The sequence below is a fragment of the Barbatula barbatula genome (genome assembly GCF_947034865.1).
Source record: "Barbatula barbatula genome assembly, chromosome: 19".
Classification (NCBI taxonomy): domain Eukaryota; kingdom Metazoa; phylum Chordata; class Actinopteri; order Cypriniformes; family Nemacheilidae; genus Barbatula; species Barbatula barbatula.
This window is the reverse complement of record NC_136782.1, coordinates 889,080-916,425: the sequence shown is the minus strand read 5'-3', so window position 1 is coordinate 916,425 and position 27,346 is coordinate 889,080. Positions and strand designations below refer to the sequence as shown.

At 47.7% G+C, this 27,346-nt stretch overlaps 1 protein-coding gene across 1 annotated transcript; it reads left to right on the top strand.

The window, feature by feature from the left end:
- The first annotated feature begins 415 nt into the window (after nucleotides 1–415).
- On the top strand, nucleotides 416–27,346 carry LOC306908273 (uncharacterized protein). The gene is made up of 8 exons (XM_079480983.1): nucleotides 416–540; nucleotides 2,636–2,699; nucleotides 21,143–21,538; nucleotides 21,620–21,691; nucleotides 23,663–24,052; nucleotides 25,399–25,794; nucleotides 25,889–25,954; nucleotides 26,769–27,346. The coding sequence occupies exons 2-8, from the start codon at nucleotides 2,654–2,656 to the stop codon at nucleotides 26,789–26,791; spliced, it is 1,389 nt and encodes a 462-aa protein (XP_079337109.1). The 5' UTR covers nucleotides 416–540; nucleotides 2,636–2,653; the 3' UTR covers nucleotides 26,792–27,346.

Genomic DNA, 27,346 nt, shown 5'->3' with positions numbered 1-27,346 from the left:
TCAGAATTCTGAGAATAAAGTCAGAACTCAAATATTTTTTCACCAGTGGCCCTAATCCTCTTCCGTATTATTCAAACATCTAACTTTAAAATGCTTTAATGTACAATTCACACATTTGTAATACTTTGTAACACTTTATATAGTTTTATATTATTCATTTGAATGAATTAAGACCCATTTCATGTCTATCCTTGAATCAATAACCAATCAAGGTTGATTTAGAATAAATACAGTAACTAGTAATGAGTAATTAATTAGGGTTAGGGTTAGATGCCCACTGTCACCCTTTATTGAATGGCACTCTCCTCATGTCTGTATGTCCTGTAACAAAAAAAGCTATTACAAAAATACCCACCGGGCTTTACAAAAACTGAGACAATTTGCACTTTCCCCATGATCCCTTACTTACAGCTCCGCAAAGAGCGAGCGCCCCCGGCGTGTTGCACATTGCGACAGCTTTTGCGGGGCAGGCCTTGTCATAAAGAGCGAAAACGATCTTAAAGGAGGTTGTGAAACTTTACCAAGTTTGCTTTCTTAGAGGTAATACTATTTTGAAATTTCGGGGGCAAGTCGTTTTGTAGTTATTAGCGTTTAATGGCTGAACGTGTCGGGAATATCGAAAACAAAACCAACTTTACTCCGCCGGAGCAGCGCCGATCGCAACATGTTGAATATTTACGAAAACCTTTTATTTTTACATTCTTATGTATGTATATATAGCCTACTTATTTTTAGAATTTACAGTTATTTATTTTAGAATTGAGTAACTTTAGATTTGATGAAGACATAACAAGAGCTATTCAGATCACTATAATATTCACAGCATTAGCTTTGCTCATTTTCATCCATTTCCAGTCCATGTGTTATTTCCACGAGTTTTTTTCCTCACATGAAGCATTGTTCGGCGGAATGTGTCAGAACCATCACCCGGCCGTCGGATGGACTGTTATGCTGACCACACCCAGATCTCGTTTCACCCAGACGATAGCGCTGTAGCAGCTCGCATAACAGACATGACATCTCAGCTTGAATGAAGGAGCATCGCCTCCTAAACCTGGCCAAGACGGCACACCCCACGGTCCAACACGATCTCACCATCCAACTTGGCAAGTCCACTCCGAATCAGCCACGGAGTCTTATTTGATGAACAGCTGTTCTTCAATGATCACATTGCAAAGACAACGCGATCCTGTCGATATGCCTTATTTAACATCCGAAAATCATAATCAGAGCGAGCGCACGTTGTCTGAATCACATCAATATTTTTACAAAACGACCGGAAAGTGTAATACCACATTATTTCAAGCTTCGTTTAAATGGAACTGAATCGACATGCATTTTAATTTTCTGTATGCACTGGTAAATGTATGTTACTGTTTAAACAGCTACGAATAATATTCACACATGATGTGTCAGTACTAACACAAATGTGACAAGAGTAACAGAAGAGTCTTATAAAGCTCGAACCTCCTAATAAATACAATTTTGTCCTCTCTAAGAGATGAATGAATGGAACTGACTGATGTGCTCACACACCTTATTCTTATCTTATAGCTCTTGTATCCTAAGGATTATAGTAGCCTAAGGATTGTGCCGTTTAACCCAGAACAGCCCAAACCAATTATAAGGGCGTTTTGCATCGTTGCGTTCAGTCACGCTAACTGACGTAAATGTGTCTTTAAACATGCTGTTCATTGTACACATTAGGTAAGACTTATCAGACGGTTTTATCCAAAGCGATTTATAGAAAAAATAAGGAAACTATAAAGCGATATGTCTACAGGTGTATGTCAATAATAGGGTATATAGGTTTTAAGAATTCATGTTTATTGTTACTTGAATGATGAGAGTGATGTGGTGAACCGTCCCACCAGTGAGGAGAAACGAAAGAGAACGAAGGGATTTCCTAAAGTTTCTGATGTTGCACAATGCAGATCGTTATGACAGTTTGGTTCATTGTACGTACCCTATATGTGCGAAAACAAGACTTGCTATTATATCCACTTGATCAGGACATTCTTTCTGTTGCGAGAACCTGTAATAGGTTTAGCAGATTTAATCATCAACTGAATACAATCAAATGTATTTCTTTTTAAATAAAAATGGAAATGAAATGTACATGCCAGTATATAAAAATGTCCTTTACAAAACAGAAGCTAGAATAATATAATCACATAAAAAGCAGCATTTGCCTTCATTAAGGCAACATTCTCTATAAAGCGTTGAAACAATATGGTTTAAAAGTCAGAAAACAAAATAGATGTGACTTTGCTTTTTATCTGCAGTTATGGGTTCAAAAAAAGAACCTTGCGTTTGAAGCAGTTGATTTCAGTCATTCTTTCCTTATACATTTACACATGTTGACTTAATGATAAACAACATCAGTTTAAATGACAAGTGAACACTGTTCACATAGCAAATCATTTCAAGAGAATGCATGATTAGTCCAGTAAAGCCCCGCCCACATGGAGTAATTATATGATTCAACTGTTGAACAGAGAATCTTGCTGAATCTGCTATGCAGTATGATCTCATCTCAGGTCACTTTAATTCTTTAATTCTCTTTTTATAGACCTTTATTCAATGTATTTATTTTTATTTAGTGTCTAATATAAATGTAAAAAATTTTTTGCAGGAGGGGCAGTTTGTCACAATGCTGTTTTTGATCTCGTCTGTGTATCTGCTGCTGCTGGTTAATGGTGAGTGTTTTAAAGTTTTTAAATACAAATCTGTAGAATAAAAAATTAAAATGGGCTGAAATAAGGAATAAAGGAACTGTGCGATGGGAAATGATGTCCTGATAATTACCACTATATCAGTCATCGCAGTTAATATTGCGATAAATAACATTTCCACATTTACATTTTTACATTACATTTTTTTATTGCCAGGTGTAAATGCAAAAAATACAAAGTTTAGTCAACAATTAAGACTATAGATGTAATACATTACAAAAAAAAACTAAAAATAAGACAGGACATTTTTTATATATGTAACAACAAATGAAAAAGAGCATATAGGTCTAAAGTTTTATAAGTGATTGTGTTTTTAGAATATGACAGAGCCTGAATGTACTGTTGAGTTTCAATTTCAGAAACAATAAATGAAGATTATGAGAATGAAGAGATTTGCCTGCCCCTATCAAAAAGACGTATACTTAACATTTTTAGGTATACTTTATCTATTAAGAACTCAATGGACTAGAAGTAAGCTTGGAAGTGTACTGTTTGATACCGCCAGAAGTGGGTAGAGTAGCCAAAAACTTTACTCGAGTAAAAATACAAGTAACTAGAGAAATTGTTACTCAAGTCAAGTAAAAGTCACTTTTTTAAACATAATTCGAGTTATAGTTAAAAAGTATGCCATGAAAAAACTACTCAAGTAGCAAGTTACTTAGATACTACTAAGTAATGGGACTACTATTTATAAAAGTAATATTAACGCCAATATTTTAATATGATATTTACATACAATAGAAATAATAAATATAAATATTTTCTATACAGTCAATACAAAAATGACTGCATTAAATGAGCAGCATTTAGCCGGTTCAAGCAGTTTATGACCCCTAGGCACCTTTCCCGTCATCGACTTGGCTCAGGAATTGCATAGTCACTCACACCCAGAAAAATGACAGAGAGTGTCAGTATTGCTTCATACAGACTATGCATGCTTAAACACATATGTGTACATATGAGGAGAATCAACTTTTCAGGTTAATTCGGTCACATCCATTTAAGAAATGACCCCGTCTAAATGCTTAAATGCATTGAGTTGCTGCCATGTGACCTGTTGATTAGCAATTTGTGTTTACCTGCAATTAAACTGGTGTACATAATAAAGGTGAGCTTTATATATAGCAAACCAGCAGCCATGTGCTATATTTATAGACATGTAAATATGGAGCAAAGTTTAAAACAAAGAGACACACATATGCACACTCTCAATCACACACGATATACAAAGTATACAGTGCACACACACTCTTATGATACAGAAGAAAATAATATGCATAAATACACACACATGTAATACAGACATATATATGCACATATAATAAACACTGCAGTGCAGACTGCAAGACCCTACAGCGTAAAGTGAACACAGCTGCCAAAATGTTCAAGAACCAGTTTGAGATCATTTGAGCTTTCTGACATGATCAATTATCCTGCTGGAAGTAGGCATCAAAAGATAGGTATGCTGTTGTCATGAAGAGATGGACATGATTGGCAACAATCCTCAGGTAGAAGGTGGAATTTAATATATCCTATCCCATATATCAAATTCCCTTTCTGTCGGTCTCTCGACGTTGTGTCGAAGCCGGCAGATGGGGTTCGCCCTTGAGAACCAGTCATCTCTGACTATTTTGAAAAGGCCAATGAAATTTGGCGAATGAAATTTGCATGCCGGGCTCCGCCCCCGGAAATCCGGGTATAAGAGGGGAGCCGGCGTGCTCATTCATTCACCTTTTGTGCTGAGGAGCCTTCGCATCGAATGACGACTTCTACAGCTGCATTCTTGATGTGGTGCAGCGGATTGTCCCTTCCGAGCGATCATCCCCCCGGCGTTTCAGCAGTTCCAGAGGTGTTTTCTGAAAGAGATATTTTCCTGAAAGAGCAAATTTCTCAGCGTGGCATGTCCCGCTGTTCTCGTGGTTGCGGTTCCCTCATTGAGGAGGGGGACGGACACGATGCTTGCGTCAGGTGTTTGGGGGTCCAACACGCTGAGGCAGCATTCGTGGAGTCATCCTGCCCGCACTGCGGACAGATGGCGATACAGACGTTGCGGTCACGGGTGGCTGCGCTCTTTCGAGAGCCAGCCACCACCTCGTCTGCTTCCCGCTCTGCGACCGCGGTGGCCACGGCCCCGCCGTCAGCAGCGGCGAGCAGCTTGGGTGGCATGGGGATTTCCGTGAGCGTAAATCCGTCAGCCGATGGCTCGCGGACCGTTCACGCCCCGATTCGCTCGTCTGGCCGTTCCCAGGAAGGCGGTTCCACACCGTCTTACTCCTCCGTCACGCAGTCGGTCTCGATGCGTGACGACGATGAGATGTCCCTCGCAGCATCGGAGGGCGACCTTCTGGCATCCGACCCTGACGATTCCTTCGAGCCGTCTCTTGCAGGAGATAGAGTTCAGGAAAAGGCAGACGTCGAGATGTCGGCCATGCTCTATCGGGCCGCCGCGAGCATCGGGCTGCTGTGCACCGCACCGCCCACGCCCCAGCGCTCGCGGCTGGATAATTGGTACATCGGGTCCGAGCACGGCTCCAAGCCGCGCACGCCCCCTGTACCTTTTTTCCCCGAGGTGCATGAGGAGCTCAGCAAGAGGGCTGTTTGGTGACACTGTCGAGGATTTCTCCCAGCAGTTCTCGGCAGTGCAGAAGCAGACGGAGGCAATCAAGCACATCCTGCCCCGCCGCGACCCGACCGCCTTTCGGCCGTCAAGGTCCCGTGGAACGTCTGCCTCCCAGCAGCCCCGACCTTCTTCATCGTCAGCTCCGGCTACGGTGCCCCCTCCTCAGGCGGCCCCCCGGAAGAGGACGGAGAAGAAGCGACCACCCTCTCGTCAGCAGCCGCCGCGGAAGCAGAAGCGTTCCTGACGAGCCGGACCCAGGGAGATCGAGATCGGGCCCGACCCCAGCCATTCCATCGCTGACGGGTCGGAAAGGGACGGTCCCTGCCCCGTCCCAACATCTGCTAGGCCCTTTTCAGGCCGAGTATAAAATCGCGCAGCCCTCAGCACTCTCACCTCGACGGTGCGTTGAGCTGCGCCGCCGCCAGGCAGGCAAACCAGCGGAGCCAGTCCCCCCACGAGGTGGGGCCGGCACCGCTAGCCAGCGAACCGCCCTCCCCAGGGGCGATGAAGCAGATCGTACCTCTAGTGCCCCTGTCGCAGTCTTTGAGTGCTTGGTTAGCACTCACCAGACCGTCAAGGTGGCTGGAGAACACGATCCGTCTCGGCTACTCGATCCAGTTTGCCAGACCTCCACCCAAGTTTCGGGGCATCCTCTTTACCTCGGTCAGAGGCAGGGATGCTCCCATGCTGCGGGAGGAGGTGGCAACCCTTCTGATGAAGGGAGCGATCGAGCCCGTCCCCTCGGCCGAGATGTCCAGCGGGTTCTACAGCCCGTACTTCATCGTCCCCAAGAAGGGTGGAGGGTTGCGCCCCATTCTAGATCTGCGTGCCCTGAACAAGCACCTCCAGAAGCTGCCGTTCAGGATGCTCACGCAGAGGCGCATCTTGAAGTCCGTCAGGCGTCAAGATTGGTTCATGGCTATCGACCTGAAGGACGCGTACTTTCATGTCTCGATTCTCCCTCGTCACCGGCCGTACCTACGGTTCGCTTTCGAGGGGCGAGCATATCAGTACAGGGTCCTCCCATTCGGTCTGTCCCTGTCCCCACGTGCCTTTACGAAGGTCGTGGAAGCCGCCCTCACTCCCCTCAGGGAGAGAGGTGTGCGGGTACTCAACTATCTCGGCGACTGGCTTATCTTAGCACACTCGCGAGAACTGTTGTGTACACACAGGGATCTGGTGCTCCGGCACCTAGACCGTTTGGGGTTACGGGTCAACCGAGAGAAGAGCCAACTCTCCCCTGCGCAGAGTTCCTTTTTTCTCGGTATGGAACTCGACTCTGTCTCCATGACGGCGCGGCTCACGACAGAGCGCGCACAGTCAGTGCTGAACTGCCTGAAACTCTTCAAGCAGCGACCAGCGGTCCCCCTGAAACTTTTTCAGAGGCTCCTGGGCCACATGTCGTCCTCGGCGGGGGTAATTCCCCTCGGGTTGATGCACATGGACCGCTGCAGCACTGGCTACAGAGACGAGTTCCCTGGAGAGCGTGGCACGCAGGCAGGAGGTTGATCGTCATTACACCTCTCTGCCGTCGTATCCTAACCCCGTGGTCATCAGTGACCTTTCTACGGACTGGCGTCCCCATGGGGCAGGTCCCGAGGCGCGTCGTGGTAACGACCGACGCCTCCTTACGGGGTTGGGGTGTGGTGTGCAAAGGGCACACAGTGTCGGGTCTCTGGACGGAGTCCCAGCTGTGTTGGCATATCAACCGCCTAGAGTTGTTGGCTGTTCTGTTGGCACTGAGGGGACTACGGTCCCTCGTGCAGGGCCAGCACGTACTGGTCCGATCAGACAGCACGACTGCCGTAGCGTATATCAACCACCAGGGGGGTATACGCACACGACAGATAACGCAACTTGCCCGACGCCTCCTCCTGTGGAGTCAGCAGGTGACGAAGTCTCTGCATGCCACTCACATACCGGGCGACCTGAACCAGACAGCCGATGCCCTCTCTCGTCAGTCGACGCCCCGTGGAGAGTGGCGACTCCACCCCCGTGCGGTCCAGCTTATTTGGGTGCAGTTCGGGCGGGCACAGGTGGACCTGTTTGCCTCCCTGGACACCACCCATTGCCCGCTTTGGTACTCCCTGACCGAGGGCCCCCTCGGCACGGATGCCCTAGCGCACACCTGGCCACGGGACAAGTGGAAGTACGCCTTCCCCCCAGTGAGCCTCATTGCACAGGTCCTGTGCAAGGTCAGGGAAGAGGAGCATCAAGTGGTACTAGTTGCGCCGTACTGGCCCAACCGGACTTGGTTCTCGGAGCTAATGCTCCTGACGACAACTCCCCCCTGGCCAATTCCCCTGACGAAGGACCTTCTCTCGCAGGGGAAGGGCATGTTGCAGGACCCGAGACCAGACCTCTGGAACCTCCACGTCTGGCTCCTGGATGGGACGAGGAGATCCTGAGTGGTCTACCCCCCGCGGTGGTGGAGACCATCACTCAGGCTAGGGCACCTGCCACGAGGCGGCTGTACGCCTTTAAGTGGCGCCTCTTCTCGTCTTGGTGTTCTTCTCGCAGAGAAGACCCACGGATTTGCTCGGTCAGGCACGTGCTGTCCTTCCTGCAGGAGAGGTTGGAGAGTAAGCTCTCTCCGTCCACGCTGAAAGTGTATGTAGCCGCTATCGCCGCTCATCACGAACCAGTTGCTGGAAAACCTCTAGGGCAGCATGACCTGATCATCAGGTTCCTCAGGGGCGCGAGGAGGCTTAACCCACCTCAACCGCGCTCCGTACCCTCTCGGGACCTCAATGTGGTCCTGGCGGGCCTTCAGAGGCCTCCCTTCGAGCCCCTCGGAGAGACCGATCTTTCTCATCTCACGATGAAGACGGCTCTCCTGACGGCGCTCGCCTCCATCAAGAGGGTGGGGGATCTGCAAGCATTTTCCGTGTCCACAGAGTGCCTAAATTTCGGGCCCGGTGATTCTCACGTGATCCTGAGACCTCGGCCCGGCTACGTGCCCAAGGTCCCCACCACTCCCTTCCGGGACCAGGTGGTGACATTGCAGGCGCTCCCCCCCGGGGAGGAAGACCCAACCCCGTCCGTGTTGTGTCCAGTACGCGCCTTGCGCCTCTACGTGGACCGCACGCAGAGCTTCAGAGGCTCTGAGCAGCTCTTTGTTTGTTTTGGAGGTCAGCAGAAGGGGAAAGCTGTCTCCAAACAGAGGCTGGCGCACTGGATCGTGGACGCCGTCACGACTGCGTACCGATCTCAAGATTGCCCGTGCCCGCTGGCAGTGAGGGCACACTCCACCAGGGGTGTTGCCTCCTCGTGGGCACTGGCTCGGGGCGCCTCTCTGGCAGACATATGCAGAGCTGCGGGTTGGGCTACGCCCCACACCTTCGCGAGGTTCTACAACCTCCGCGTGGATCCGGTGTCAGCTCGAGTCTTGCAGGATAACACCAGGTGAGACCAGCGGCCGGCAGGGCGTACGCCTGCGACGAGCGCCACCCCACCTCTTTAGGTGGGTCAGTGCGCAATCATCTGCCTCCCTTCTTTCCCCTCGGGCGAAGAATAGGCATTCCATCCATCACTAAGCACTCAAGGCAGCGGGCTGGGCGGAGCAGCCTGCCACCTTTGGCGGGCACAAGTTGAGTTATCTACGTGTGACTCTAACCGACCTCAGTGCTCCAGACGTGGTAACCCCCCGGCAGGGTGGTTCCGTCTGAGATTCCGTCATGAGTTGTTCCCCCCGGAACCCGTGACCTTCCCCGGGAGGGCATCCACCCTGCGGATTCTCGCACATACCTCCCATGAGTTCTTCCCTACCGGTAAGACCATGCTGTTTCTCCACTGTATTCCCCCCGAGGGTGGGAAGTGGTCTCCGTAGCGCACCTCCCCCTTGAGGGAATAGCGCTTACCCAGTGGTCCAATGGCCGGACGGCTCTCGCCATTTGGGCCATCTGAGTTGACAGAGGGCAGGGGCTACCCACCTTTTCTGAAAGCTCTGGGTCCCCCTGCCTACCTACTGGAAGGTTACAATCTCGCGAGAGCGCTACGTCTGACTCGCCTAGGCTGGCCAACGTCGCTTCGCTGGAGATTGTGACGCGGCTATTGCCGTGGCGTTTTCAATAGGAACCCCATCTGTCGGCTTCGACACAACGTCGAGAGACCGACAGAAAGGGAACGTCTCGGTTACGTATGTAACCTCTGTTCCCTGATGGAGGGAACAAGACGTTGTGTCCTTCTTGCCACGACCATAGCCGTCCGCTGCAGCAGTCACGAGATGCTTTCAGGCTCCTCAGCACAAAAGGTGAATGAATGAGCACTCCGGCTCCCCTCTTATACCCGGATTTCCGGGGGCGGAGCCCGGCATGCAAATTTCATTCGCCAAATTTCATTGGCCTTTTCAAAATAGTCAGAGATGACTGGTTCTCAAGGGCGAACCCCATCTGTCGGCTTCGACACAACGTCTTGTTCCCTCCATCAGGGAACAGAGGTTACATACGTAACCGAGACGTTTTGTCTTCATTTTGAGGCTCGGTTTGAACTTCAGCAAGTGGTGTTCACCATGTCTAGATGCCTTAATGGATTGAGTTGCTGTCACTGGCTGATTAGAAAAAAATATAAGTAGTTCGCAAAAGTAGGTTTTTGACATCATCAGCAATAACTCAAAAACCATTCGTTTCACAGAAGTGGTTACAGGAGCAAAGTTGTTCGTAATTAGGAGTAGATGTTCAAATGTCATGTGATACTGTTTTGGCAACCAAAAGACTCGTCAATTTTGCCATTTGTACTGTAATAGCGTCAGCTGGCATCCAAATGCCGCAAGCTTTTGGAGTTGACCTTGGAGTGATGGTCTATACATATTTTCCAAGCCTTATGATGATATCTCAAAAAGTTCTCGAGTTATGGCCATTTAAATGTGATTGATTAAATGGCATTTATTGTTTCAATAATTATTTACATTCACACTCCAAGGAAGTCAACTGCGTTGATTTGGTTCCAATCGGTCGAAAAACCTAGGACTAGTTCGCGAAAGTAGGTCTTTGACATCATCAGCGATAATTCACAAATTGATTGATCGACAGAAGTGGTTCCGTAGGCAATGAGAGAGAGCTATTATGTTCAGAATGAGGAGAGCTATTATATGATTAAAATAATTTGGGTATATATCAAATGTCACGTGATACATCATTGTTTATGCAATCTAAAAGCGTAATTTCGCCCCCGGTGGCCGATGGGTTTCATATTACTACTCACAGACCTTCAGGACCATGAATCAAACAAGCCCAGTGAGGTTTTGTTGGTCTGATGAGTGCTCAAAAAATCATTGCCCATCGACGTCCATATTTTTTGAGATACGCCAATACATCCGTCTGCGCTGGTTTGGCTCGGATCTAACGAAAAACGTAGGACTAGTTTGCAAAAGTAGGTGTTTCATAAAGTGCGACAAACATTTTAGGGGTTATGACCGCAACCGCGCTTTGCATCGCTGTAGCGCCACCTATGGGCCAATCAGGGTTTGGACCAAGTCTCAAGTCTTTACGACATGAGGTTCGATTTGTACAATCAGTTTTACAGCAGAAAAAGAATAAGAAGATTAAAGCTGCAGCAGCATTTGGCAGGTTCTAGCAGTTTAGGGCCCTTAGGCACCTTTGCCGTCGTCGACTAAGCTCAGTACTCATACCCTAAAACACCCAAGATAGACGATAATCCCCACACAGATAGGGCCAGTAACGGTTTATACAGACTGTACATCGTTAGACACATATGCACATAAAGGACACATGAGGAGAATCAGCTTTTCAGCTTCATTTGGTAACATCCATTTAAGAAATGGCTGTGTTACAAATGGTAAAGTTTAACATGATAATTATGTGATGAGACCATGTAGCACATTTCAAAATATCATTCCTACATTTACATTTACATTCAGTCATTTAGCAGACGCTTTTATCCAAAGCGACTTACAGATGAGGAAACATTGGAAGCAATTATAACAGCATAGGGAACAAAATACATAAGTGCATCAAAAACTAGTCAATTAAAGCCTAGTACAGTATACAAAGCTAAGAATAGTGAGGTTAGTAAATTATTATTATTATTATTATTATTATATATTTTTTTTTGAATAAGAAGGAAAGGGAAGAGAATTAGGATAAATCCATCAGCGACGTGTTGACGGAAAAGATGCGTTTTTAGGCGTTTTTTAAAGATGGCAACCGAGTCTGCTGATCTTGTAGCAGCAGGTAGATCATTCCACCAATGTGGTACAGATCCAGAGAAGGTACGGGAGAGTGACTTTTTTCCTTTTTGGGATGGTACCACTAGTCGTTGTTCCTTTGCAGACCGCAGTGATCTGGCAGGAACATAGATCTGCATTAGCGAGTGGAGATACGATGGTGCAGACCCGGTGGTGGTCTTGTAGGCCTGGAGCATAGCTTTGACCTTTATGCCGGCGGCAACAGGGAGCCAGTGTAACCTGATGAAGAGCGGAGTTACATGCGCTCTCTTCGGTTCATTGAAGTCCACTCTTACCGCCGCATTCTGGATCATCTGGAGAGGTTTGATTGTGCAAGCAGGAAGTCCAGCCAGAAGCGCATTGCAATAATCCAGTTTGGACAGGACAAGGGCCTGGACTAGGACTTGCGTAGAGGGCTCTGATAGGAAAGGTCTAATTTTGCTAATGTTGTAGAGGATGAATCTACAGGACCGGGTGGTGCTGGAAACATGACTTGTGAAGTTAAGCCGATCATCGATTACCACCCCCAGGTTTCCGGCTATGCTTGACGGTGTAATAGTTGAATGGCAAGGTTGTGGTGAATCTTTGGGTTGGCCGGGATCACAAGCAGTTCCGTTTTTGCAAGGTTCAGCTGCAGCTGATGATCCTTCATCCAAAGCGAGATGTCACTCAGGCATGCCGCGATGCGAGCAGAGACCGTCGGATCGTCCGGTTGAAATGACAAGCAGAGTTGTGTGCCGTCCGCATAGCAGTGATAGGAGAAGCCATGCTTCTGAATGACCGAGCCGAGGGATGTCATGTAAATGGAGAAGAGTAGCGGTCCAAGCACTGAGCCCTGTGGCACCCCCGTGTTGAGCTGTTGGGACATAAGGGGCCTCATCTCTCCAGGATACTCTGAATGACCTACCCGATAGGTAGGACTCAAACCATTGCAACGCCATTCCAGAGACACCCATAGCACTGATAGAAGCCAGGAGGATGTGATGAGTCACAGTGTCAAAAGCAGCAGACAGAGGCAGTAGGATGAGCACAGATGACAAGGATGATGCTTTTGCCAGTCTCAGGGCTTCGATGACTGAGAGCAGTGCAGTCTCTGTGGAATGACCGGTCTTGAAACCAGACTGATTGCTGTCCAGGAGGTTGTTATTCCTATATGTTGAACATGTTTTTGATTATTATCGATCTAGAGAGTCCAGAGAATTGTACTGTGGTGGAAATTTTGTCATTGCTTGTAAAAACTAGGACTAGTTCGCAAAAGTAGTTTTTAACATCATCAGCTATAACTCACAAACCGTTCGACATCAATGATTCAAGAGGCAAAGTTGTTCGAAATTTGGAGAGATATCCTATGATATCAATCGTTTTTGAAAATGTCAAATGTCACGTGATACACAATTGTTTATAAAATTGCAAACAAAGACGCGTTTGACTTTTATAGCGCCACCTAGTGTCCAAACAACGCGGTATTTTGTATGTAACTTCGGAGTGATGGTCTACACATGTATTCCAAGCCCCATTATAATATGTTAAGCCTAATAATATATAATATGTTAATTTATTATAATAAATATTGAAATCAATAGTTTGTGTGTGTGTGTTATACGACACGTGATACACAACCCTTAAAACATTATTTCGCCCCTGGTGGCCAAACGAGTTCTAAATACTTACAGACCTTTAATGTCTTTGAGCTATTTTATCCAATAAATAAAACAAACTCGATATTGTAATGAATTGCAAGAATTGAATAATTGACCCAAACTTCCTGATTAACCTGAGAAAAGAATCGATGATTAGTCAAATAAATAATATCGTTAATAATCGAATAATCGTTAGATTAGTCGATTATCAAAATAATCATTTGTTGCAGCCCTAGACATGTGCAACTACCTGCACATTTCAATGCAGCATTGAGAACAAATCACAGAGGTCACTTGAATCTTGTTTGACTGCATCAAAGTTACATATTTTTATTCATGTTTATTCTATAGTTTTCTGTAAATAAAACATATTACATTCTTTCATGCATTATGTCATTGCATACGTTTTCAGTGAAGCATTCACATTTTTGTAGTTTGTATTAATGCATAGATGGCATATGACAATACAATTAAATTAAGTAGCTATTTTAATACAATATATCATTTTCAGGGGGAAAAAAGTATTGGTCAGCACTTATCAATATTGTGCACAAGTGTATCTGTGGGCTAGCAATGCATTTCTAGTGTACACTTAATTCATAAGCAATAATACTTCACATATACTTGACAATAAAATCAGCAGTGCTCTCCTACGGCGAGATCGTAGAGCAGCTGCCCGACGTCTCCTTTGTGAAGGCATTGCAAACATGTGGCAAATGCTGGGAAAACTCACAGAAGGTAAAGTTAGCATTACTGGTGTTAATGCACCTGTCTCTCCTAACTTAAGTTGTTGCGCTTGTTATTACATCACATGGTTAATATCTGGCCCATGTACACTCCAGTACAGTATGTGTTGGATATGCACCAAAACTTAATTTGCTCCCCGCCATTAAAAAGGAAAAGAACATTATCAATATGCCGAACAACGGTCGCATTCATACTACAGCCAGTAAAACGTCTCGGTTACGTATGTAACCTCTGTTCCCTGATGGAGGGAACAAGACGTTGTGTCGAAGCCGACAGATGGGGTTCGCCCTTGAGAACCAATCATCTCTGACTATTTTGAAAAGGCCAATGAAATTGGCGAATGAAATTTGCATGCCGGGCTCCGCCCCCGGATATCCGGGTATAAAAGGGGAGCCGGCGTGCTCATTCATTCACCTTTTGTGCTGAGGAGCCTGAGAGCATCTCGTGACTGCTGCAGCGGACGGCTATTGTCGTGGCAAGAAGGACACAACGTCTTGTTCCCTCCATCAGGGAACAGAGGTTACATACGTAACCGAGACGTTCCCTTTCTGTCGGTCTCTCGACGTTGTGTCGAAGCCGACAGATGGGGTTCCTATGGAAAACGCCACGGCACTAGCCGCGTCACAATCTCTAGCGAAGCGACGTTGACCGGCCTGGGCGAGCCACACGTGAGCGCTATCGCGAAATTTGTAACCTTCCAGTGGGCAGGCAGGGGCTCCCAGAGCTTTTGGCAAAGATGAGTAGCCCCTGCCCTCTGCCAACTCAGACGGCCCCATTGGCGAGGGCCATCCAGTCGTAGGGCTACTGGGTAAGCGCTGTTCCTTCAATGAGGACGTGCGCTACGGAGACCACTTCCCACCCTAGGGGGGAATACAGTGGAGACACCAACATGGTCTCACCAAATAGGGGAGAACTCATGGGAGGTATGTGCGGAATGCCGCAAGGTGGATGTCCACCTGGGGAGGTCATGGGTTGCCACGCGGGGAACCATCTCATGACGACATCTCAGACGGAACCACCCTAGTGGGGGGTTACTACGTGTGGGGCACTAGGTCCGGTTAGAGCTATATGTAATAACTCAGCTTGATACCCGGCCATAGGCGGCAGGGCTGCTCCGCCGAGCCCGCCGCCCTGAGTGCTATTGATGGATGGACGGACTGCCTATTCTTCACCCTTGGGGAAAGAAGGGAGGCAGCCCATAGCGCACTGGTCCACCTCAGAAGGGGAATGGCGCTATGCGCAGGCGTACGCCCCACGACTGCTGGTCTCACCTGCTGGCAAGACTCGAGCTGCCGACTCCCCACGGAGGTTGCAAGCCTCTGCGAGGTATAGCGTAGCCCAACCCGCAGCTCTACAGATGTCTGCCAGAGAGGCGCACTAAGCCGATGCCCACGAGGAGGTCACACCCCGAGCGGAGTGTACCGTCACTCAAATGGGCACGGGCTAGGATCGGCACGCCGTAGTGACGGCGTGTGCGACCCAGCGCTACAACTCTCCTCGGATACAGCACTCCCTTTGCTGACCTCCATAACAGACAAGAGCTGCTCAGGGCCTTGAAGCCCTCAGTGTGGTTCGAGTAGAGGCGCAATGCGCTTACTGGACACCCCACGTACAGGTTGGGTCTTTCTCCCGGTGTGGGAGCGCCTGCAAGTTCACCACCTAGTCCCAAAGGGGGGTGGCGGAACTTTGGGCACGTAAGTCGGCCGGGGTCTCAGGATCACGTGAGAGTCACCGGGCCTGAAATTTGGCAATCGGTGGACACGGAATGCTTGCAGGTGCCTCACCCTCTGGATGGACTCGAGCCCCAGCAGGAGAGCCAACCCCCCTCGCAGAACGAGGAAGGGGCTCTCGGCAGGGCCCGAAAAAAGGGGACCCACAGGTCCACCTTAAGGTCCCAAGAGGGTACGGGGCGCGGACGAGGCGTTAGCCCCTCGCGCCCTAGAGGAACCTAATAATCAGGTCATGCCGCCCCAGAGGCTCACCAGCAACTGGTACGTGATAGCCGCGACAGCGGGTACCCACGTTCCAATGTGGAAGGGGAGATTACTCCCCAGCCTCTCCTGCAATAGGACAGCACGTTCCTGAGCGAGCAATTCCGCGGGTCTTCTCCTCGAGAAGAGCACCAGGACGAGAAGGGGCGCCACTTAAAGGCATCCAGCCTTGTGGGCATGGCCCTTGCCTGAGTGACAGTCTCCACCACTGAGGGGGGTAGGTCATCCAGGAACTCCTCGTCCCATCCAGGAGCCAGACCCAGAGGTCCGGCTCGAACGCCACAACGTGTCCATCCCCTGCGAGTAGGCCCTTCGTCAGGGGATTTGGCCAGGGGGAGTTGTCGTCAGGAGTATCAGCTCCGAGGACCAAGTGTAGTTGGGCCCGTAAGGCGCAACTAGCAGCACTTGATACTCCCTTCCCAGACCTTGCACAGGACCTGCGCAATGAAGCTCACTGGGGGGAAGCGTAGTTCCGCTTGTCCCGCGGCCAGCTGCGCGCTAGGGCCTCCGTGTCGAGGGGGGAGCCTCGACCAGGGAGTGCCCAGCGGCACTGGGGGGTGTTCAGGGAGGCAACAGGTCCACCTGTGCCCGCCCAAACCACACCCAAGCCGGCCGCAGTGGTGGAGTCGTCACTTCGCACGAGGTGTCAACTGATGAGAGAGCGCTTGGCTGTCTGGTTCAGGACACCCGGTGGTTATGTGACCTGCAGGGGCTTTGCCACCTGCTGTCTCCACTGGAGGCTGCGCGCTAGGGCCTCCGTGTCGAGGGGGTCCTCGTCCAAGGAATGCCCAGCGGTACTGGGTGGTGTTCAGGGAGGCGACAGGTCCCCCTGTGCCCGCCCAAACCACACCCAGGCCAGCCCGCAGGGGTGGAGTCATCACTTCCCACGGGGTGTCAACTGACGAGAGAGCGCTTGGCTGTCTGGTTCAGGACACCCGGTGGGCCTGTGACCTGCAGGGGCTTTGCCACCTGCTGTCTCCACGGGAGGAGGCGTTTTGGGCGAGTTGCGATGACTGCAGCGAGCGAGTGCCACCCTGAGGTTTAGTACGCTACGCCGGTCGTGCTGTCCGGGCCAGTATGCTGGCTCTGCACGAGAGGCCGGAGCCTCATCAGTGCAAGCAGGACAGCTAGCAACTTGAAGGCAGTGATCTGCCGACGCAGGCGGGGGCCCGTCCAGCGACCCGACACTGCGCGCCCATTGCACACCGCACCCGCACCCCGTAGGGAGGCGTCTGTCGTTCCACGACCGGCCTCAGGACCTGCTCGGGGTTAGGATGCGACGGCAGCAGGCGTAATGACGATACGCCTACTGCCAGTGCGCCACGCTCTCCAGGGAACTCATCTCTGTAGTCAGTGCTGTCGCGGTCCCATGTGCGTCAACCCGAGGGGGACAGGCCACCCCCGAGGACACCATGCCCAGGAGCCTCTGAAACTGATTTCAGGGGACCGCTGGCTGCTGCCTGAAAGTTCAAGCAGCTCAGCACTGACTGTGCGTGCTCGTGAGCGAGCACACCGTCATGGAGACAGTGTTGAGTTCTCTACCAGGAAAAGGGGGAGCTCCGCGCCAGGGAGAGCTGCTCTCTTTTTCCCGACTGACCCGTTACTGACATGCCAGCCCCTCGACAGTGCCGAGGGAAACTGTACATGAGAGTATGCGGTCAGTTGTCATGAACCACTCCTGGCGTCTGACAGACACCAGGACGCGCTTCTGCGCCTCCCGAACGGCACCCTTGCAAGGTGCTGCTCAAGGTATGCAGCGACCCCTGGTTTTGGGGATGATGAAGTGCGGCTGTCGAAGCCACTGGACATCTCGGCCGAGGGGACGGTTCGATCGCCTTCGCCAGAGGGGTGGCAGCCCCGGCCTGGAGCACAGGAACATCCCTGCCTCTGCTGAGGTAAGAGGATGCCTGAAGTCCGGCGGAGGTCTGGCGAGCTGGATCGAATGCCGAGACGGACCACACTCCCAGCCACCGTGATGGTTTGAAATGCTAACCAAGCACCCAGAGACCTCACAGGGGGGGCTGCGATCTACTTCATCAACCCGCGGGGGTTGGTTCAATGACTAGCAGTGCTGTTCTCCCCGGGGGGAACGGCTCCGCTAAATCACCTGCCAGGCGATGGCGCAGCTCGACGCACCGTCGAAGCGAGAGTGCTGAGGGCTGCTTTATACTCGTCATTGCGTGCCGCCACGACGCAACGTCGAGTTGCCGAACACCATCTTTCAGAGGGTGAGAGCGGCTGCAAGTGGGACCCAGAGAGAGACCTCTCCTTGTGAGAAGGCGGGCACTAGGCCCCCGAAGGGGCCCAGAAGGTGTTTGGGACGCGGCAGGGACCGCCCCAGTCCGACCATCCAGCAACCCAGGCTGGGTCGGGCCCGATGGTTCAATCTCTCTAGGTGGTCCTCCTCTCAACGTCTTCCTCCGGGGGGCCACCTGCGGGGGCACCAGAACCGGAGTCGACGCTGGAGAAGGCCAGGGCTGCTGGGGGCAGACCACGTGCGAGACCTCGACGGCCGAAAGGCGGCCGGGTCACAGCAGGCCGGTCTGTTTCTACACTGTCAAAAGGCTGCTGGAGCAGTCCTTGACAGCGCCACCAATCAGCCGACCTTGCGAGAGGGGAGTCGGGAAAGTGGCCTTTCTCGACATCGCCCCCCTGCGCAAGATTGGGTCCGAGGCATCTTTCCGGGCCACTGATGTGGACATCGTCCGACCCAGCCTGCGCTGCCACCGCGGTCCCCGGAGGGCCAGTCGGCGGCGGCACTACTTGGGTCGGTCTTACCCCGTGGGGCTCTCTTTAGCGCCCTGGCCTGCAGGAAGGCCATGCGTAAGAGTGGAGGCAGCTTGGTCCACGGCACTGCCAGCCTCAACACCAGAGATGTTGAGACCTTACATGCCCTGGACGGTGAGTCTAGGTCAAGCCCCCCAGGTGGCCGCCGTCTGCGGATACCCGCGACTGCATGCTCCACCCAGGGTGCATTGACATAGTCCCTAGCTGCCTCCCCGCCCCGAGGGAAGAGAGGGCGAAAGAGTCAGCTAGACGGAAGCGCGCCGAAAGGGACGCTCCAGGTCTTACTGAACTCCTTATGCAGCTCGGTAAAACTTGGCACTTGAGCCGGGCCCAATGTGCGAGTACCCAGCCGCGAGCACCAGGGCTGCACCGCAACCCGACGCTCACGGCGGTCCGAGCGAGCATGGCTGACATCTTGACGTCTGCTCTCACCTGTGCTCGACCTCCCGAGGGAGGGAGCTTCAGGGAATCGCCAGAGTCTGATGCCAGCAGGTCGCGCTCCGATGTTGCAAGAGACACCTCATCTCCACGGCTCGTGTCCGAGCGCGTGGCTGAGGAATAAGATGGCTTAGGACCATCCTTGGGGACCTGCTAAACAAGCGAGACGGGGCGCGAGCGGTCCGCGAGCCGACCGGCTGACGGATTAACGCTCACGATAATCCCCACATCACCCTCGCTGCTCGCCGCCGCTGACGGCAGGGCCGTAGCCGCTGCGGTCACAGAACGGGAAGCAAACGAGGTGGTGGCTTGCTCTTGACAGAACGTAGCCAACGTGACGCAACGTCTGAATAGCCGTCCGCCCGCAGTGACGCAACGTCTGACTAGCCATCCGCGCGCAGTGACGCAACGTCTGAATAGCCATCCGCGCGCCGTGCGGGCAGGACGAATCCACGAGGCTGCCACAGCGATCGGACCCCCGAACACTTGCGGCAACCACCGTGTCCGTCCCCGTCCTCGATGAGTGTACTGCACCCAAGAGATCAGCGGGCAATGCCACGCTGAGGAAATTGCTCTTTTAGAAAAATACCTCAGGAACTGCCAGGACGCCCAGGGGAATCTCCGCTGCACCGCGTCGTAGAAACCGGCAATTCGAAGAATGTCATCAGATGCGAAGGCTCCGAAGCACAAAAGGTGAATGAATGAGCACGCCGGCTCCCCTTTTATACCCGGATATCCGGGGGCGGAGCCCGGCATGCAAATTTCATTCGCCAATTTCATTGGCCTTTTCAAAATAGTCAGAGATGATTGGTTCTCAAGGGCGAACCCCATCTGTCGGCTTCGACACAACGTCGAGAGACCGACAGAAAGGGAACAGTACGTACCTATTTAGCCCCGTTGAGTACGTACCTACAGAAATTGAGTACCTACTCATTGACTATGCGATTTCGGACTCAGCGGACATGTTTATCAGGCGTCTTATGAGTATAGAATATGGAAATCCGTTTGGGTGATATTTCGCCATTAAACAGACGCCTGTGTCAAGAAATAGTTTATATTATATTGTATTTATGTCAATAGATCCTCCTAAAAGCCCTGTATTGTTCCCAGTGGCGGTTCTACATTGAATTGCACCCCAGGCAAGAACATCTTTGAGCGCCCCCCCCCCTCGAAAAAAATAAATTATGTCATATTTTTCTTGACCTAAACTACAGTGGTACAAATTGAATTTGTCATTAAAATGTTTGGAAAATTCTGTTTGCTCATTACGGGACCTTATGTTAACCCAACTGATGGAAATAAATAATAATAACTGAACTTGTAACAGTTTTGTTGCAAAGCAAAATATTATGGTGAAATTAGATCTCGTGTTTGTTGACTTAAAACCAAATTTGTTGTATAGGTGTTGTCGGTTCTACCTGCCCTGCGCGGGCCATGAACCGGCGTCTGTCCGAATGAGAGTCGAGTGCTCTAACGACTAGGCTAAACACCACAACGTCTATTCACACTAAAAGGCTAATAAACGTTAAGAGTAAGAGTTATTAACCCTACAGTTAAAATTAGCCCTTCAGATGACAACATGGATACAGTAATCATAACACAGAGAGAACATTATAGTTGCATACCTTTATCTTTTCAGCATGCAGGGGCGCCAATTTGCCAATTCCCCACACAATGAATGATAGATAATAGATAACCGATTTGCGGCGGCCCAGAGTTTTTTTTACTGCTCGTGACGGTGCCGCCCCCCACGTGACATGAAAAAATGCCGCCCCGGGCGACTGCCCGGTTCGCCCGTGCCTAAAACTGCCACTGATTGTTCCTTTAAATAACACTTGGAATAAAACAAATACAACAGTTGATTATTGAACATAAGCTTATTTGAATGACTGTAAACATGACATGAATATCACTCATAAATGCTCAGTTTTCACCTGAATAGCCTGACTTCTCTGCATTGAATCTTTAGAATTTTTCTAACATCTCTATTTTCATGACAGTTTCTTTCAGCATCCCCGGTGATGATGATCCTTGTGACAACTATGAGTCTCTGGATCGTCCCTGGAGAGCCACAACTGAAAATGGATTCAGCATTTGTGATGAATCCTACTCCTGGAATGGCTGGTACAGACTTTATCATTATGGGATGAACATCCAAGTGTCAGAGACCTGTGTTAATGGATACAGCTGTAATGCAGACTTTGGTCTGTGGCTCAGTGGTCCTCATCCTCAGATAGAAGATGGGGTGGTGATCCAGGAGGTCTGTGCGGGGAATTACAGAACTGGTAACTGCTGTGATTACAAATCCAAACCCATCAAAGTTAAAGCCTGTCCAGGAAATTATTATGTCTATGAACTTGTGAAACCAAATGTGTCGTGTTCGGGATACTGCACAGGTACAGTGTTACCATACTTTTAACTATCTAACTTTTCTTTACAATGTTATTTTAGTTATATCTTGAATTACCTTTTTTTAGATCTCAGCACTAAATCAAAGACAGCTTCCACACCAACTCCAGTTACGGTAACTGGATCCAGCATCACCTTCAGTAGGTTTTCAATTACAAAGGGGATGGGGCTTAAACCTCTTATGCATTGTCAAAAACAGATACAGTGGCGTGAAAAAGTGTTGGCTCACTTCCTGATTTCGTATTTTTTTGGCATGTTTGTCACACTTAATGTTTTAGATCATCAAAGAAATTGTAATATTAGTAAAAGATAACACAACATGGAGTATTTAAATGAAGGTTTTTATCATTAAGGGAAAACAAAAAAAAAAAGTGTTTGCCTCTAAACCTAATAACTGGTGGGGCCTCCCTAAGCAGCAACAACTGCAATCAAGCGTTTGCGATAACTTGCAATGACTCGGTTACAGCGCTGTGAAGAATTTTGTCTTTGCAGATTTGTTGTAATTCAGCCACATTGGAGGGTTTTCGAGCATGAACCGCCTTTTTAAGGCCATGACACAGCATCTCAATAGGATTCAGGTCAGGACTTTGACTAGGCCACTCCAAAGTTTTCATTTTTTTTGCCTTCAGCCATTCAGAGGTGGACTGTTTTGTATCATTGTCCTGCTGCAGAACCCAAGACACACCTTCCAAAAAGTTTTTGTCTCATCAGTTCATTTGTCTCATCAGTTCAAAGAGTTTTTTGCCAAAAGTCTTGGGGATCATCAAGATGTTTTCTGGCAAAACTGAGATGAGCCTTTATGTTCTTTTGCTCAGCAGCGGTTTTCGTCTTGGAACTCTGCCATGCAGACCATTGTTGCTCAGTCTCTTTCTTATGGTGGAGTCAGGAACACTGACCGTAACTGAGGCAAGTGAGGCCTGCTGTTCTTTGGATGTTGTTTTGGGGTCTTTAGTGACCTTTTGGGGTCATTTTGGTTGGCCGGCCACTCCTGGGAAGGTTCTCCAATGTATTTGTGGATAATGGCTCTTAGTGTGGTTCGCTGGAGACCCAAAGCTTTAGAAATGGCTTTATAACCTTTTCCAGACTTATAGATCTCACTAGATAGACTACTTTCTTCCTCGTTTGTTTCTGAATTTCTTTGGATCTTGGCCTGATGTCTAGCTTTTGAGCATCTTTTGGTCTATTTCACTTTGTCAGGAAGGTCCTATTTAAGTGATTTCTTGAGTGTGAACAGGTGTGGCAGTAATCAGGCCTGGGTGTGGCTAGAGAAATTTAACTCAGGTGTGATGAACCGTAGTTAAGTTATGTTTTAACAGGGGGGATAAACACTTTTTCACACAGGTCCATGGAGTTTTGGATTTTGTTTTCCCTTAATAATAAAAGCCTTCATTTCAAAACTGCATGTTGTGTTTACTTGTGTTATCTTTGACTAATATTACAATTTGTTTGATGATCTGAAACATTAATGTGTGTCAAACATGCAAAAATATGCAAAATCAGGAATGGGGCCAACACTTTTTCACAGCACTGTATGTATGGATGTGGCATTCGATCACTCACAGTTTGCTAAAATGCCACAACAATGTGCAGCATCCATACGGGACCCTGCCTGTGAAAACCAGACTTAAGTCTCCGATCTAATTCTGAGACAATGGTCATCAAAGTTTGATTTCAGTACCTGTTCCACCCAGCAGGTGGCAGGTTTGTTGCCACGCAATAAGTTTGTCGTTTTGTCGAAATTAAGTAACTTACAGCCAAATTCCTCAACAAAAAAAATTTGATTCAAAGACCAATTCGCAAGCAGTTGATGTGGTAATGAACAATGCCTGTTTGTTCAGCGAGTAAAATATTCAGCATAAAAGGCAATCACTAGATACAGAGAACACAATATAAAACAATATATATGTTTTTGCTCAATTTTTTCACACAGTACGTGCACTCAAAGCAGAGCTATTGACAAACACATAACAGATAATGACTTAGAATCCTACTTCACAAACTCAACTAAAAGATGTATTTTTCATATAGTTAATACAACCTAAAAGGCAGGGCCTAGTACAGCCATACTAGTTGCATCACCCAAAAGATAAAAACGCCCCTGTTCCTCACAGGTGATCCATGCTCAAACTACAACAAACTGGACGAGTACTGGAGGAGCACACACAAAGACTGGAAACTGTATGGAAATATAACTGGACGTGACGACACTCGTGTAAAATGGGACGGCTGGTATCGACTCTTCATCCATGGATCAAGTGCTCAGATGCCTGAATGGTGTTTTTATTACATGTCATGTGGAGGTTTCAGTTCTCTGTGGCTTGGTGGTTCTCATCCTCGAGTAGAAGATGGAGTTGTTACTCGTGAAGTGTATGCCTCTTATTATGACCAGTGCAGTCACTTCACATCCAACTCAATCCAAGTCAAAGCTTGTCCTGGAGATTATTATGTCTACAAACTGACCAGACCAAATGTAGCGATCCCACTCCCTTCTTATTGTGCAGGTACATTCATTCTGCTTAAAGACTTTGTGTTTGTCATGAATTTAATTGTATCATTTTTATTTGATAACTTCCTGTGCAGACCTGGGGGGTATTCCAGAAACGTGGATATGTGACATAACCTGGTAAATTTAAGGGTAAATTAGCGGATAACCTCAACGTCCAAAAACTGAGATAACTTTCAGGGAATGTAAGTAATCATAGCAACTTACTCGTGTACAATACTACTTGCATGGGTTCAAAGATAGTTGTGGCCCAGACTTAAAACAAAAAACAGCAATGGGAACTATGGCAAACTATTCACATATTAAATTCTTTTCATAACTTTTAGCCCATTTACATCAAAAATACATCAAAAACTTAGACATAAGGTTTTTCATACTGACTGTATTCCTTCAAAAGGTCTTTATGATCCTCAGCCTCCTCCTACAGTTTAGTATTGAAAGGCCTTTCTATAAATTACAATTAGCCTTGCCGGATAGGCTGTTTCCACCTCTTTTAACATTTGGAAAGCCATGGCCTTTTAGCAAAACAAATGAAAATGGATATATTTGAAAAACATTTAGATGGCGATATATTATATGACTTATTGGACATGTAACTGTGGGCCTAACGTTTCATTCTCTATCTCCGTCACAGCAGACCTTCATCCTCTAATGCAAACGAATTATCATGGTTAATGTCTACTGAACAGTTTCTATCTTTAACGGAGTCTCCATTAATATGACCACACCAGCAACTGTTCAAAATAAAGCGCATACATTGCAAAGTGCATTTACACAAAACCAAATAAAACAATTTTTTTAAAGGAACAAATAACAGCTGAAATATACAGCCTACACAATCAGCAATGTCATTAAATACCTGTAAAATACACTGGTAGAAAACCATACACATGGCAAAATAATGTTTAACAAATCTCACAAATATAATGGAGATTATGGAGCCACTAAAAATCTTAGTATATAAATCTTAATATATATAGTAGCCTACATACAGTATATCTAATCTATCTTTATATTTAATAGCATTCATAGTTTTAGAAACGTCTAAATTAAATTCCACAATATTTATGTTTTTTAACTTGGTGCTTTACGCACCGATGTTAACTCTGGGTAACTTGCGGGTGGTTGATTAAACTAACCCTTCAAACATGTTCTGGAACAGACATATCCCAGAGTAAGCAAGGTTTGGGTTCATCTACCCAGAGTTCAGGGTTCAGCTGAGGTTGAGTTAACCCTGCTTTCTGGAATACACCTCTCATGTACACCTGTAGTATTATCTTGAATTATTTTAATCTGATTGAATGTAGTCTACATTATTCAAGCACACTTTCTGTTTTTTAACAGTTCCTTTCAGCACTCCAACTGTTGACCCCTGTGAGAGCTACACCAGTCTGGATGAACATTGGAGATCCACTGATTATTCTTACACCAACTACCAATATGACATGTGTGATCATAAGGTGTATTGGAAGGGCTGGTACAGACTTTTCATGAATGGTCAGAGCACTCAGATGCCGGAATCATGTGTTAGTCAAGGGATGTGTGGTTCTTATTACCCACTGTGGCTCAGAGATCCTCATCCGAAGCTAGAGGATGGAGTGGTCACACGACACGTCTGTATGTCCTCCTTGTTTGGCTGCTGTGCTTATGAATCTCACCCCATACAAGTCAAAGCCTGTCCAGGAAATTATTATGTCTATGAGTTTGTCACACCAACAAAGTGTTCAATTTATTGTGCAGGTAAAGAATTTGCTCATATGAAATTTGATCTTTTACTTTTCTGAGATTTGTTTGTTAATAATTGACATTGATAAACAAATGTTTGTGATTGCAGTAGTCACAGGCTTCAAAACAACACAGACAACTGAGAGTCTGAGCACTCCGCTCATCACAACCGCTGGTAAATATACAACCCAGTCTCACAGGAATTTATGTCATTGTCACAAACTTTAGAATCAATTCATTTGAGTTCGTGGACATAAATATCCAAATTTTTTCGTATCAGTGAGCATGGCCTTTTCAAAGGCACTCAGACTTTCAATACACAGACTGTGTGTGTATGTACATGTATTTATAACCTCATGTCAAAAGAAGTGGTACATATTTTAGAATGTGGCTCGCAAACACCTTACTTCAGCCCAAACCCTATAATCTCAACCGCAGAGGCTAATTTTGCTTAAACGTTAAAAGAAACTGATAAATGGCTCCCCTAACACTGCCCCTAAACCGAAGGTCACAGGGCAAAGTCAAATCATAACTTAGCATGCCAATGAGATCGTAGGAAGTAAGAATTCACAGGGTTTAGCAACCTTTAAAGGAAGATGCGTTGATATATTTATACACGTGAAAGATCATGAATTAAATTAGATTGAAAGTCGTGCTGGGTGACACGAAAAGTTTTGTTAGTAAACATGAATGAATAGATTACAGTTCGTGAGGAGTTTGTTGCGGATAGTGGGGTCACGCGTCCACTCTTGAGCATCGAGCAGCCCCAGAGTGCAGGCGGGGCAACACATTTAGAAGGAGCGACACTTTACCTTTATTGCTTCATGATCAGAAGGAGCTTATTGGTATTAGAATTGATTGCTTAACAAACGCTGCCTCCGGAGTCATTGTGTGACAGGGCAGCAAGGCAACACACTTTCAGACGCAGCTCATACAACAGTGTCTCTTAACCGAAAAAATTTAAATGTTCTTTGTTTTTTCCACTTTAGGAAATGTCACAGACAACTACTGACACGTCGTATCTCCAACAAACCCGAAGAAGCACCACACCCTTTAAAGGGGAGAAGAAGTTTTTAATCTATTAAACTGTGCCAGTTTTGTGTTTTTACAAATGCAGTGTCTCATGTGGTACATCATGTGCGTGGATGACATTTGTGAATATTTACAATTGGAACGCGTTTTTTTGCAGCCTGTTTGGAAATAACACATCCGAAAAAGAAGGAGAATACATCTCTAACATTTTATTTCCATTGTTTTGTTCACGGTTGTTTCACATTACTCCTATTTAAGGCAGGAACATTACATTTATTGACAACATTATTTAGAATGTGTCTGGTTATAAAGCCATAAACTTAAAAAGAAATTTATAAAATGAATTGTATCCATTTAGCAGAATCCAAGCTACTGTATGTTTTTATCAGTTTGTGTTTTCCCTGGGAATCGAACCCACAATCTTTTGCTCAACCACTGAGCAGGAACACACAAATCCTGTTAACTATCCATGTACAGTATGAACAACATACTCTGCAATATCACATGTAATACAATAAACGACTACAACTATTTC